Source organism: Phyllostomus hastatus, unplaced genomic scaffold (assembly GCF_019186645.2).
Source record: "Phyllostomus hastatus isolate PE091 unplaced genomic scaffold, TTU_PhHast_1.1 phas_scaffold_501, whole genome shotgun sequence".
Lineage (NCBI taxonomy): Eukaryota > Metazoa > Chordata > Mammalia > Chiroptera > Phyllostomidae > Phyllostomus > Phyllostomus hastatus.
This window is the reverse complement of record NW_025334033.1, coordinates 7,877,538-7,891,002: the sequence shown is the minus strand read 5'-3', so window position 1 is coordinate 7,891,002 and position 13,465 is coordinate 7,877,538. Positions and strand designations below refer to the sequence as shown.

General features: G+C 38.9%; 1 protein-coding gene across 3 annotated transcripts in view; it reads left to right on the top strand.

Annotated features, from left to right (window-relative positions):
* FSIP1 (fibrous sheath interacting protein 1) overlaps positions 1-12,544 on the top strand; it is a 221,863-nt gene extending 209,319 nt beyond the window's left edge. The window contains exons 12-13 of one of the 3 annotated variants that reach the window (XM_045823146.1): positions 1,841-1,924; positions 12,421-12,544. In XM_045823146.1, coding sequence (XP_045679102.1) covers positions 1,841-1,893 — 53 coding nt within the window. In that variant the 3' untranslated portion in view covers positions 1,894-1,924; positions 12,421-12,544. Of the gene's footprint in view, positions 1-1,840; positions 2,494-12,420 lie in introns of those variants that run through there. The other 2 variants (XM_045823147.1, XM_045823145.1) reach the window with 2 other exon arrangements.
* The last annotated feature ends 921 nt before the right edge of the window (positions 12,545-13,465 follow it).

Genomic DNA, 13,465 nt, shown 5'->3' with positions numbered 1-13,465 from the left:
GCCCTGCTCCAGGTCTACTGCATCTGAGTCTGTGTTTCAGTGAGATGCCCCAGCAGGCGATTTGCATGCACATTACATCCTGAGAAGCTCCGGGCTGTCTGGTTCGCTGGTCACTCTACTTTAGGGTTGTGAAAAACACTAGCAAATATGGTGGTGATGAAAATGATGTCCAGAGGTATGTTTTTTTCCCATCAGCTCAATCCCTGCCTTTTTTCTTAAATTTCATTTTGATGAAGACACTACCTGTTCCAGATTGTCTTCCTATCTCTGCAGCCAATTCCATTGTCCTACCTTTGGTTAACCTTCCCTGTAGCTGCTGAGAGCAAGCGTACTCCAGCTTGAATTCTCTGTTCTCTCACAGTTAATATTTTATTTGGAGACACGTGTAGTGAGTCTGGGATCATCTACACTTTGTTTATGTTTGGTTTTTAGATTTTTCTACTTGATACCTGCTTCAGATCTGTCTGGCATTTAAGCTGTTCTGAGTCCATCCCTTAGGCAGTTCATCCTGACCTCTGGCTGCACGGTAGAATCACTTGATGCCATTTAAAACAGTAATGCTTTGGTTCCATCCCCAAGGAAATAAATAAGTTTCTAAGGGTTGGCTGTAGGCATCAGCATTTTTGAACACAGTTTCTGGGGACGGAGTCCAGGTGATTCTGTTGTGTAGCCACGCTTTACCGCCACTGCCCCAGGGCTCCCTCGTGTCTTTTTACCAGAGACGTTGTCCCAGGGCTTCAGGTGAGTAGGGCATGATCACAACTCGGGATTATTTCAGTCTGTCGGCGAGGCAGGCATGCCAGCTGATCACTGCAGTAGGCTGGGACAAGTGTATAAGGGTTTTCAGGAACAACTCACGATAAAGGGCACATGGACAAAACCAAAGGTGGGTGGAAACAGGGAAGGGAGGTGGGGATGGCTGGGGTGTGGAGGTGTGGGAGGAAAATGCAGACAACTGTACTTGAACAATAATAAAATAAAAAAATATTAAGAAAAGTTAAAAAAAAAAGAGTTTCAGGACAAAGTACATGGCAGCACTTCAGAGGGAATGATGAACACTGGGTGGGGAGGTGGCATTGAAGTTGAGCCTCCAAGGGTGAGCAGTCACTGACTGGTTGGGCAAGAAGGGGAGCGCGCCCGGTAGGAGGAGCCACTTACGAAGGCTCGGGGTCGGTCCCTCGGTCCTCACCTTAGCTGTGGGATGTTGCGGTCTGCTTCTTATCTGTCCCAGCTTCCTCTGTATTCTGTTTAGTATTTCCTCTCCATGGGTTGGCAGTATTGCTACATTTTTCACTTTACTCTCTGCAACTACAAATCATTTACCCTTAATTATTAGGTTGATTTTTAACAACTTCGTTGACATATCTTTTATAAATGTGTATTAGATCCTATGGTTGTCACTACAAATGATCACAACAGAATGTATAATCCCTTAGTCCTGGAGGCCTGACATCTGAATTCAAGGTGTCAGCAAGGCCGTATTCTGCCTGGAGGTGCTAGAGGGGACTGCTTCCTCCTCCCAGTGTCTCAGGCTGTGACCTTCTTTGGCTTCCTTGCTTTGGGGTCACATCACTCCTCTGCCTGTCTTCACAGTGCCTTTCTCCCCCTCCCCTCCCCTCCCTCCCCTCCCTCCCCTCCCCTCCCCCTCCCCCTCCCCTCCCCTCCCCCTCCCTCCCCTCCCCTCCCCCTCCTCCTTGTGGTGACTGTCCAATCAATATTAAATGAAAATGTGGTTACTGTCTCTGGTGTAAAAGATTCACTGTTAAGATAGGCTGAACAATTTTTTCTTAATTTTGTGCATATTTCTGATTGCCTAACAACTCGGGTGGTTGTTTTTCAGGTGCGGACGAGCAGGAGACTGGAGCTGTGAGAGAAGAACGTGAAGAACCTTAGGCAAAGCCTGGCTGATGTGCGCTGGCAGAAAGTTGGTGAATTAAGTTAAATTATACTTTTTCTGACTCTTTGAATCCCTTGAATGGATTGTCAAGACCATTTCTCAAATAATGACTTTAATGTTCGGATTCTCTCTTTCTGGATTCCAGTTCCTTGATATTTGTGAGACTTTGGTATTATTGTTCAATGGTTTTTCCTGGAAAAAAATTTTTTTATTGCTAATCTTGCAACATCAGGGATATATAATAGGAACCAACATTTTCTGTATATGCGCTGTTTTAAAACTAGCTGACATGCTGATCGTTTGTACTTGATTTTATATGTTACAACCTTATTGTGATTCAGATTTAATCACTGAATTTTTGTTTGGCCCTGACTTTCCTTTTTCCTCCTCAATTAAATGCCTGTTAAGTACAATTTGCCATAGAAACACATAAATTTTCTCAACAAAGCAATGTTAAAGCAGGTTTTACTATCTTATTAGCAATGATACTTTACTTACACAGAAGTTTGAATTATTTGATATATTACTTTAAGTTTGTTATCTTTTAGAGTTTGCCTTTTAGAATGCAGCAAATAAAGATCAACTACTTAAAAAAATTCTGTGATACTATTTTAAGAGAGAGGGTTTGTCTAGTTACAAGTCAGTAACCTGGATTCATGAGAAAATTTCATGTCAACACTCCATATGATGAATTGGCATTAGAAGTCCAATTTTTCTTCATTAAAAAAAATGAGCTGGCTATTGTGCTGCCTTTAATGAAATTTGGAGTAGTGTATTTGTAGCATTATTTTTTGCTTACACATTTTCATCTAATTATTTCGTCTAAATATTATCTAATATTATATTAGATAATATTAGTGATTGCTTATGTGAGATTTATTTACTATTTAGAATGAAGAATTCTGTAGCTACTATTTTTAGAGCACACAATAGGCAATTTCGTTTTTGAGCCTCCTCTTTCAGTTTACATTAAAGTAGTAATGTGCTGTTTAATGGACTGTCTGTCCATGTGATGCACTGATGCCAGTGTCCTATAATGTGATTTGTCTTGATGCTAAGAGTTTTTTGCAGTGGGGTGCCATCATTTGTGAGGTAGGGCTTAGGTCAGAAGAATAATAGGGGAGAGGTTATATGGGTGAGACTTTGGAGTGGTGGCCCAGAGGAGCCATTTTTACCCATCAGCCTTTCAAAGGAGCTCAGCTTTCTAAACCCATGTGCTTGTGGTATGTGATGTGAGTGTGTCACAGAGCAAGAGGGAGAGTGGTGTGGGGGGTGGATTGGGGCAGGGCGGGGTGGGGCTGGGAGAGTTTTATGGCTTTATAATGTGTTTCTGCAAATGGTATTTGGGGCATAGTGAGTCCCAAATATTATAGGAGTTTAAGAGAGGGGATGGAAAATTGAATGATCTGAAGAGATGAATTTTGCCATTACAAGAGGTGACACCATTCCACAGCATGTCAGCTGAAGGTACCTCTAACAGGGACTGATAAGGCTCCAGATTGAAAAAATAAAAAGTTTGCCCTGGCTGGTGTGGCTCAGTGGATTGAGTGCTGGCCTGCAAAGCAAAGGGTCACTGGTTTGATTCCCAGTCAGGGAACACGCCTGGGTTGCAGGCCAGGTCCCCAGTGGGGGGCATGCAAAAGGCAACCACACATTGAAGTTTCTCTCCCCCTCTTTCTCCTGCCCTTCCTCTCTGTCTAAAAATAAATAAAATCTTAAAAAAAATAAAAAGTTAACCTGCTAGGGGGAGAAAGTGTTCTTATTGAAAATCAATGTTTTTATTTTAAGTTTCCCTTTATAATAAAAATGTCGCCCAGAACAAGATACAGATGAAAAAGTAAAGAACAAGAGCTAATTCATTTCAGGAATGATTTTAGTATCTTAAAATTTGAAGTTTTTGTATGTAACACTTCTCAAGAAGACTACCAGCACCACCTTTGTGGTGTAAATGCCCACAGGTCCTCAAGTTCCTTGCCCTTCAGTCCAGCTCCCTCTGAAACATGTGACAGTGAACTCTGTCAGGGGAAAAGCTATCACCTTGATGCCATCATTTTCATTTTTTATGTTACATAATTAAATTTAATAAGAAGTAGTCCTCTTAAAATATATAATTAGAAAGCAAGTAAAAATACTAAAACAGAGAAAAAGTACATAATGGCATAATTAGGATAAATATTAATAAATTTATAACATGAAGTAGTCAGAAGTAGAATTTGGAGAACAACTACAATGTTTTCTCTAAGAAAAGAAAGAAGATATTTCAAGGAAGTATAATTCTTAGCAGTAAGGTTGATAGCCAAATTTCCAATATTGCAGAAATTAATTTAACAAGTCAGTTATATTGTAATCAGTAGAATGAAAGATAAGGCCTAGAAAAATAACCTAGATATTATAGGCCTAAAATTAAGAGATTTTTTAAAAAAGGACAATTAATTTTTTTTTAATTTTTAAATTACAGTTGACATACAATATTGTATTAGTTTCAGATGTACAACATGGTGACTACACGTTTATATAACTTAGGAAGTGATCACCCCGACAAGTCTAGTGCCCATCTGACACCATAGTTCCTATGATGTTGTTGATGCTGTGCCCTGTGCTGTACTTTACATCCCTGGGACTCTTTTTATAGCTGATCATTGGTAGTCCTTAATCCCTCTCACCTTGTCCACCCAAACCTCCAAAACCCCTCATCTGACAACCATCAATTTGCCCTCTGTATCTGTGAGTTTCTTCTTATTTCCTTTGTTCATTTATTTTGTTTTTTTAGATTCCACCTATCAATGAAGTCATATGGTATTTGTCTTTCTCTGTCTGACTTACTTCACTTAGCATAATACCCTTTAGGTCCATCCATGTTGTTGCAAATGGCAAGATTTTATTCTCTTTTATGGCCCAGTAATATTCCATTATATACATTGTACCAGTGTATCCATTTGTCTATTGATGGACAATTAGGCTGCTTCCCTATCTTGGCTGTTGTAAATAATGCTGCAATGAACATGGGTGTGCATATGTCTTTTTAATTGATATTTTGGGTTTCTTCAGAAAAATACCTGGAAGTGGAATCACTTTGTCATAACACAGTTCTATTTTTTAATTTTTTGAGCAAACTATGTCTTGTTTTTCATAGCGGCTGTACCAATTTACAATCCTACCAGCAGCGTACAAATGTTCTCTTTTCTCTACCTCCTCACCAGCACTTCTTATATGTTGATTTGATGATGATAGCCATTCTGACAGGTGTGCAGTGATATCTCATTGTGGTTTTAATTTCCATTTCCCTGATGATGGAGACATTGAATGGCTTTTCATACGTCTCTTGGCCATCTGTATGTCCTCTTTGGAGAAATGTCCATTTAGGTCCTCTGCACATTTGTTAATTGAATTGTTTGTTTTTGCTGACAAGTTATATGGATTCCATATATATTTTGAATATTAACCCCTTGTTGATTGTATCATTGGCAAATATCTTCTTCCATTCAGTAGGTTGTCTTTTCTCTTGTTCCTTCACTGTGAGAAACATTTTAGTTTGAGATCTCACTTGTTTATTTATTTGTTTGTTTGCTTCCCTTGCCTGAGAAGACATATCCAAAAAATATTACTAAGAGTGATCAAAGAGTTTACTGCCTCTGTTTTGTTCTAGGAATTTTATGGTTTTAGGTCTTAACATTTGTTTTTAATTCCTTTTTGTGTTTATTCTTGTATATAATATAAGAAAGTGATCCAGTTTCATTTTTCTGCATGTATCTGTCCAGTTTTCCCAAACTGAAGAGACTGTCATTATCACACTGTAAATTCTTGCCTCTTTTGTCATAGATTAAATTACCATATTATAGGTTTGGGTTAATTTCTGAGCTCTCTATTCTGTTTCATTGATCTGTGTGTCTATTGTTTTTATGCCAGTACCATGCCGTTTTGATTACTACAGCCTAGTAGTATAGTTTGAGATCAGGTAGTGTGATACCTCCAACTTTGTTTTTCTTTCTCAAGATTGCTTTGGCTAGTTGAGGTCTTTCATTCTAGTTCTGCAAAAATGCCATTGGTGTTTTGATAGGAATTGCATTGAATCTGTAGATTGCTTTGGATAGCAGGAGCATTTTAATGCTCCTATCCATGAGCACAGTGGGTATAACCTTCCATTTATTTGTATCTCCTTCAGTTTCTTTCTTCAGAGTCTTACAGTTTTTCAAGTACAGGTCTTTTGCCTCCTTGGTTAAGTTTATTCCTAGGTATTTTATTCTTTTTGATGAAATTATAAGAGATTGTTTTCTTAATTTATCTTTCTGATAGTTTGTTACTGGTGTATAAAAATGCAACCAATTTCTGAACATTCATTTGTATCCTGCTACTTTATCAACTTCATTTTTTTTGTTCATTTTGCGAACTACTACTATTAGAAAATAGTTTTTGGTGGATTATTTTAGGGTTCTCACTATGTAGTATTATGTCATCTGGAAATAGTGACATTTATACTTGCTCCTTTCCAATTTGGATACTTTTTCTTTCTTATTTGATTGCTGTGGCTAGGATTTCCAATATTATGTTGAATAAAAGTGGTGAAAGTGTATATCCTTATCTTGTTCCTCATCTTAAAAACAAACTTCTCAGCTTTTTCCTGTTGAGTATGTTAGTTGTCAGCTTGTCATATATGTTCTTTATTTTGTTGAGGTATGTTTCCTCTGTCCCCACTTTGCTGAGAATTTTTATATTACATGGATGTTGGATTTTGTCAAATGGTTTTTCTGCATATATTGCTATCATATGCTTTTATTCTTCATTTTGTTTATGTGGTGTATAACATTAATTGATTTGTAGATATTGAACCAGCCTTTCATCACTGGAATAAATCCCACTTGGTTATGGTGTATGATCTTGTTAATGTTTTACTGAATTATGTTTGCTAGTGTTTTGTTAAGGATTTTTGTGTCTATGTTCATCAGGGATATTAGCCTATAATTTTCTGTTTTTGTAATGTCTTTGTCTGGTTTTAAAATCAGGGTAATGCTGGCTTTGAAAAATAAGTTTTGGAGTCTTCCCTCCTCTTCAATATTTTAGAATAATTTGAAAAGGATAGGTATTCTTCTTTGAATGTTTGGTAAGATTCACCTGTGAAACCATCTGTTCTAGGGCTCTTTGTTGGGATTTTTTTGAATTCCTGATTCAATTTCATTAGTAGTTATTGGTTTGCTCAGATTTTTTCCTGATTCATCCTTGGAAGATTATGTTTCCAGGAGTGTATCCATTTCTTCCAGGTTGTCCAATTTGTTGGCATATAATTGATTGTATTACTTCCTCATAATCCTTATATTTCTGTGATATGTTGTAATATATGTTGGTTGTTACTTCTCTTCCATTTCTGATTTTATTTTTTGGGCCCTCTCCCTTTTTTTTTCTTGATGAGTCTGGCTAAAATTTTACCAATTTTGTTTATCTTTTTAAAGAATAAGCCCTTGGAATCATTGATCTTTTCTATTGTTATTTAGACTGTAATTTGTTTATTTCAACTCTGATATATATTATTTTCTTCCTTCTGTTCACTTTGGGCTTTGTTTGCTGTTCTTTTCCTAGTTCCTTTAGGTGTAAGATTACATTGTGTAGTTGAGATTTTTCTTATTTCTTGAGGTAGACCATACATTTCCCTCTTACAACTGATTTGCCTGCGTCCCATGGAATTGGGGTCATTGTGTTTTTATTTTTATTTGTTTCAAGGTATCTTGATTTCTTCCATGATTTCATCGTTAACCTATTCATTGTCCAGTAGCATGTTGTTTCACCTCCATATGTTTGTGTGTTTTGAAATTTTCTTCTTGTAGTTGATTTCTGGTTTTACTCCTGAGTTGGGAGAAGGTACTTTATATGATTTCAGTCTTCTTACACTTGTTGGTAGTTGTTTTGGGGCCTGAGATGTTATCTGTTCTGGAAAAATGTTCCAGTGCACTTGAAAGAACGTGTGTTCTGTTGCTTTTGGGTTAAATGTCCCCAAAATATCAATTAAGTCTATCTGGTCTGATGTGTCAGTAAGGCCACTGTTTTCTTGTTGGTTGTCTGTCTGGATGATCTATCCATTGCTGTCAGTGGGGTGTTAAATTTGTCACCTATGACTGTTTTACTGTCAGTCTCTCTCTTTATGTCTGTCAATATTTGCCTTTTACAGTTAGGTGCTCCTACACTGGTTGTATAGATGTTTAGGAGAGTTATATCTTCTGTTTGGGTTGGTCCTTTTATCATTATGAGGTACCCTTCTGTGTCCCTGTTCTAGCACACACTGTAAAGCCTGTTTGGTCTGATATAAGCATTGCTACCCCAACTTATTTTTCTTTGTTTCCATTTACATTAATTTTTTTCATCCCTTTGCTTTCAGTCTGTGTATGTTTTAAAATCTTAACTGGGTCCTTCATAGGCAGAGTATGCATGTATTTTTTTTTTTGTCCATTCATTCACCCTGTGTCTTTTGATTGGAACATTTAATCCACTTATAATTAAAGTAATTATTGAAAGGTATGTAGTTATTTCCATTCCATTTTATTGTTTCTGACTGTAGTTCTTTGTTCCTTTCTTATTCTCTTGCTCTCTTCTTATATGTTGATTACTTTCTATAGTTCTGTCTTTGGATTCCTTTCTCTTTATTTCTTGTATATATATGTTGTAGAGATTTTGTTTGTGGTTGCTGTGTGCTTCATATGTACTATGTTTATAGCAGTCTGTATTAAGATGATGTTTGCTTAGTTCAAACACATTCTAAAATCACTACCATTTTTACTTATTCCCTCCATGTTTATATTTTTGTCATTATTTTTACTTCTTTTTTGTGTATGTGTTCTTAATTTATTATTGTGATTACACATGATTTTCCTACTTTTGTTTTTTAACCTTTGTTCTAACTTTATGGTTGATCCATGGATTTTACTGTTTGCCTTTATCAGTGGTAATTTTTTCTTTCATGTTGTCTTATTCATATGTTTGATCTTTTTCACTTAAAGAAGTCTCTTTAATATTTCTTGTAATGCTGGTTTAGAGGTGATGAACTCCTTTAGCTTTTTCTTATCTGGGAAATTCTTGATCTCTCCTTTGATTCTAAATTATAGCCTTACTAGGTAGAGTAATCATGATTGCTCATCTTGCATTTCATCACATCAAATATTTTGTGCCACATCCTCTGGCCTGCAAAGTTTCTGTTGAGAAAAAAGCTGACAGTCTTATGGGACTTCCTCGTAGGTAACTGACTGCTTTTCTCTTGCTGCTTTTAAGATTCTGTCTTTATCTTTAGCCTTTGACATTTTAATTATGATGTATCTTGGTGTGGGTCTCTTTGGGCTCATCTTTTTTGGGACTCTCTTTGCTTCCTGTACTTGTATGTTTATTTCCTTTTGCCACATTTAGGGAAGTTTTCAGTCATTATTTCTCCAGACAGGTTTTCAATCCCTTGCACTCTCTCTTCTCCTTCTGGTACCTCTATGATGCAAATGTTGGTATGATTAATGTTATCCCAGGGGTCTTTTAACTATCTTCATTTTTTAAAATTCTTCTTTATTTTGCTGTTTTGATTGGGTATTTTCTACTACCTTGTCTTCCAATTACTGATTCAGTCTCTGCTTCATATAATCCACTGTTGATTCCATCTTAGTATTCTTCATTCCAGTCATTGTATTCTTCAATTCTGACTTTTAATGTTTTCTTCAAAATTTTTTTAATTTATTGATTTTAGAGAAAGAAAGGAGGGTAGAGAAAGAGAGAGAAAGAGGAAAGGAGTGAGTGAGGAAGGGAGGGGGAGAGAGATCGGGAGATTGATTTGTTGTTCCACTTATTTATGCATTTACTAGTTGATTCTTATATGTTCCATGACCAGGACTGAACCACAACCTTGATGTATTGGAATGAAACTCTAACCAACTGAGGATCCTGACCAGATTTAATGTCTTCTATCCCCCTTTTTATGTTTCCTCTTTGTTGAAGTTATCAATGAGCTCATCTGCTCTTTCCCTAAGTTCATTGAGCATCCTTATAACCAGCGTCTTGAATTCTGAATCTGGTAGATTGCTTGCCTCCATTTTGTTTAGTTGTTTTTCTGGAATTCTGTCCTTTTCTTTCATCTGGGACATGCTTCTTTGTTTCCTCATTTTGGCTGCATCCCTGTGTTTGTTTCTATGTACTAGGTAGATCTGCTGTGTCTCCCAGTCTTGGCAGAGTGGCCTTATGTAGTAGGTGTCCTATGAGGTCCAGTGGCCCAATCCACTGTTCATCTGAGCTGGAGTATCCTTGTGTAGGTTATATGTGCTCTCTTGTTATAGTTGACCCTTGATGGCTGTTGGCATGTCAGTGGGTAGGATTGACCTTTGGGCTGACTCACTGTGAGGATTGGCTGTGACTACAGAGGATAGCTGTTTTTTAGGGGCTGACCCCATAGAGTGGGAGTTGCTTTAGCTGGGCTCTGGTGCCAGCTGAATCAGCCCTTCTAGTGTGTCATTTGTGGAGCTGGTTGGGGGTTCTCTGGTGTGGTTTGAAGCTGGCCATATGTGTGTTGGTTCTGTACCTCTTGGGGAAGGGTCCAGAGCAGGCCAAGGTCTGCTGTCATTTGTGTTTGGCTTGGAGCTGCCTGGTGGGAACTACAGAGTGATCTGCAGTTCTTTGCTGCTTGCCCTGGGTTTGGATGCACTTAGGAGAGGCTATGCCGTGGACCAAAGCTAGCTGCTACTAGTGCTGAGCCTGGTACCCTTTGGTGGGCACCACAATGGGAGCTGAGGTCAGCTGCCACTTTTGCTGGGTTTGTGGGCCACTTAGTTGAAGCTATGTTCCAAGCCAGCACTGGCCACAGCTTATTCCAGTCTTAGGGCCACCTGATGGGAGTTACAGTGCAAGTTGAGAATGGTTGCCACTTGTGTTGGGCTTAGAGCTGCTTAGCGAGAGGTATAGGGCATGCCAAGGCCAGCTGCTACTTGTTTGGGGTTTTTGGACCTTTGGGAGATTTTAGGCAAGTCCATAGTATGAGTTGAGACAGGCTGCTTGTGTAAAAAAATCTGCTGGAAGAGGCTTGGGCCAGTCGTGAGATGTGGGAGGGATGGGGCCTCCGGAAACTTCCAGGCAGGGCAGATAGTGTTAACCAGGTTAGTAGAGCTCTCAGGTTTGGCGCCCATCTGTGCCTGCAGGCTGGGTGGTGGGCAGGCTCAACAAAGATGCAGTGGGGCGGTGGCACTTCTGTCCCCAGAGAGGGCCACCCTGACTCTTGCCGCTCCATCCTTCACTTCATTTCCTCTCTGTAAGTCCATGGCCCTTGTTAGCTGCTGCCGCTGTGCCCAGAGCAAGTGAGTGTGAGCAAGCCTGTTTGTGGACCCCTTACCAGCACCAGTTGGGACTCCACCAGCCCTCCCTCTCACTTGGATGCAATCCCTGCTGATTCTCACAGCAGATGTCATGGAGACTCCCCTTCCCAGCACTGGTGCCCTGGGCTGGGTAATCTTGTGTGGAGCTGGGACCCCTTGCTCCTCAAGGGGGACCTCCGCAGTGGGGGCATCCCTCCAGATTCTCAATGGCCACAGTGGGTGTGGGACAAGCTCATTTTGTGTCTCTGCCTCTCCTACCACCCTTGATGGGGCTTCTTTATGTCCTTAGTTATAAGACTATGGTGCAGCTAGCTGTCAGGCGGTTCTGAAGGGTGGTGGTCCTGTAAATCAGAGGGAATTCTGATGTGGTTTTCAGAGGAGGTGCACACGTTCACCTACTCTGTTATCCTGACCGGGAGTGACAATAAACACTTGTAGGAAGGAAAAGGAAGAAAAAGCTATCACCTTGATGTCATAATTTTAATTTTTACTAAGTTCTTTATTTTGATACAACTGCTGATTTGAAGGTCAGTCTGTGATAACATGAAGCATGCCTGGGAATCAAGCTCTTCTTCCCACTTTCTATGGCCCACCTGGGTATTTTCCGTTACTTTTCATCTGCTACTTAAAAGTGAATCAGAATTCTCTCCCAAGACTTCACTTGTTGAGCTACCCTGAGAATGAATGATACCATGTTTCAAAGAATCATTTTTTCAAATTAGTTTTTTAAACTCTATAACTATTCCCACCTCTAGTTCATGATTTTTCACCTGAGTGCCATAGAATGATTTGGCAATTTATACTTACATATGATACAGCCTAGGTAAATGTTTTTAGAATGAAAGAGAAAAACAAAGGAAGATTCTGTCTTGCTCAGTCCTTTCTAGTATTTAATGGACCTCAAAGCCAGACCCTTAACTACTTACAACATTTTTATTCTACTTGTTTTTATTAAAGCCTTAAGTTAATTGGTCAGTTAACATTCATGGTTAGCCCACCTAAAACTTAACATCTGCTTATGTCAATGCTTTGTCCTCTTCATAAAATAATTTGATATTTTCTAGGTATATGTATTTTTTAGGATTTGTCTTTAGTCATCTGTTTTTGGTGAAAGTTATATTAATTCTCTAAAATGTGATATTTTGTAGAGTTTGGCTCAATTTTTCAAGGACAATTCCTCCCTCGTAACACTTAATTTTAAAGCTTCTCCACAGCTCGCAGCATGTTGCTCATCCAGTGCCATCAGTCGTGGGTTAGAACGACCGTCATTAGCAAATCAACAAACAACACGTGCTGGCGAGGTTGTGGACAAAAAGGAACCCTAGGGCACTGTTGGTGGGAATGCAGACTGGTGCAGCCACTGGAAAGCAGTATGGAACTTCCTCAGAAAACTAAAGATGGATCTGCCTTTTGACCCAGCAATTCCACTGCTGGGACCATACCCTAAGAACCCTGAAACACCAATTCAAAAGAACTTATGGACCCCAGTGTTCATAGCAGCACAATTTACAATAGCCAAGTATTGGAAACAGCCTATATGCCCATCAGTAAATAAGTGGATCAAAAACTGCAGTACATTTACATAGTGGAATACTACACAGCAGAAAGAAAGGAGCACCTGCCCTTTGTGACAGCACAGATGGAACTGGAGAGCATTATGCTAAGTGAAATAAGCCAGGCAGTGAAAGACAAATACCATATGATCTCACCTATAAGAGGAATCTAATCAATAAACAAGTGAGCAAAATAGAACCAGACACATTGACATAAAGAACAAACTGACAGTGACCAGAGGGGAGGTGGGAGGGAAATAATGGGGGAAAGAAGGGGAAGGGTCAAGGAACATGTGTAAAGGACCCATGGACAAGGACAACAGGGTGAGGGGAAGGATTGAATGTGGAAGGGGTGGGCAGGGGAGAATGGAGGAAAAAGTGGGACAACTGTAAATGAATAAAGAATTTTTTGAAATGTAGGTTCAAGAATTTATATGCTTCTATCCTGCCTCCCCCAGTTTATTTTTTTAACAGAAAGATTTTGAAAAGCATTCAATAAATGACATTAATAAAATACGGTATTGTATACTTTTGGGGCCCACATATTGGGGGTTGTTTTTTTCTGTATTTTCAGTGTGGCAGACTAATTTGTTTCGTTCTTTATTCCACAAATCCAGCAAGTGTGTATTCTAAGCAACGCAGTCTTTTAAAATTGTATAGAAACTATGAATGTTAACTGGGATTTTTTTATATAT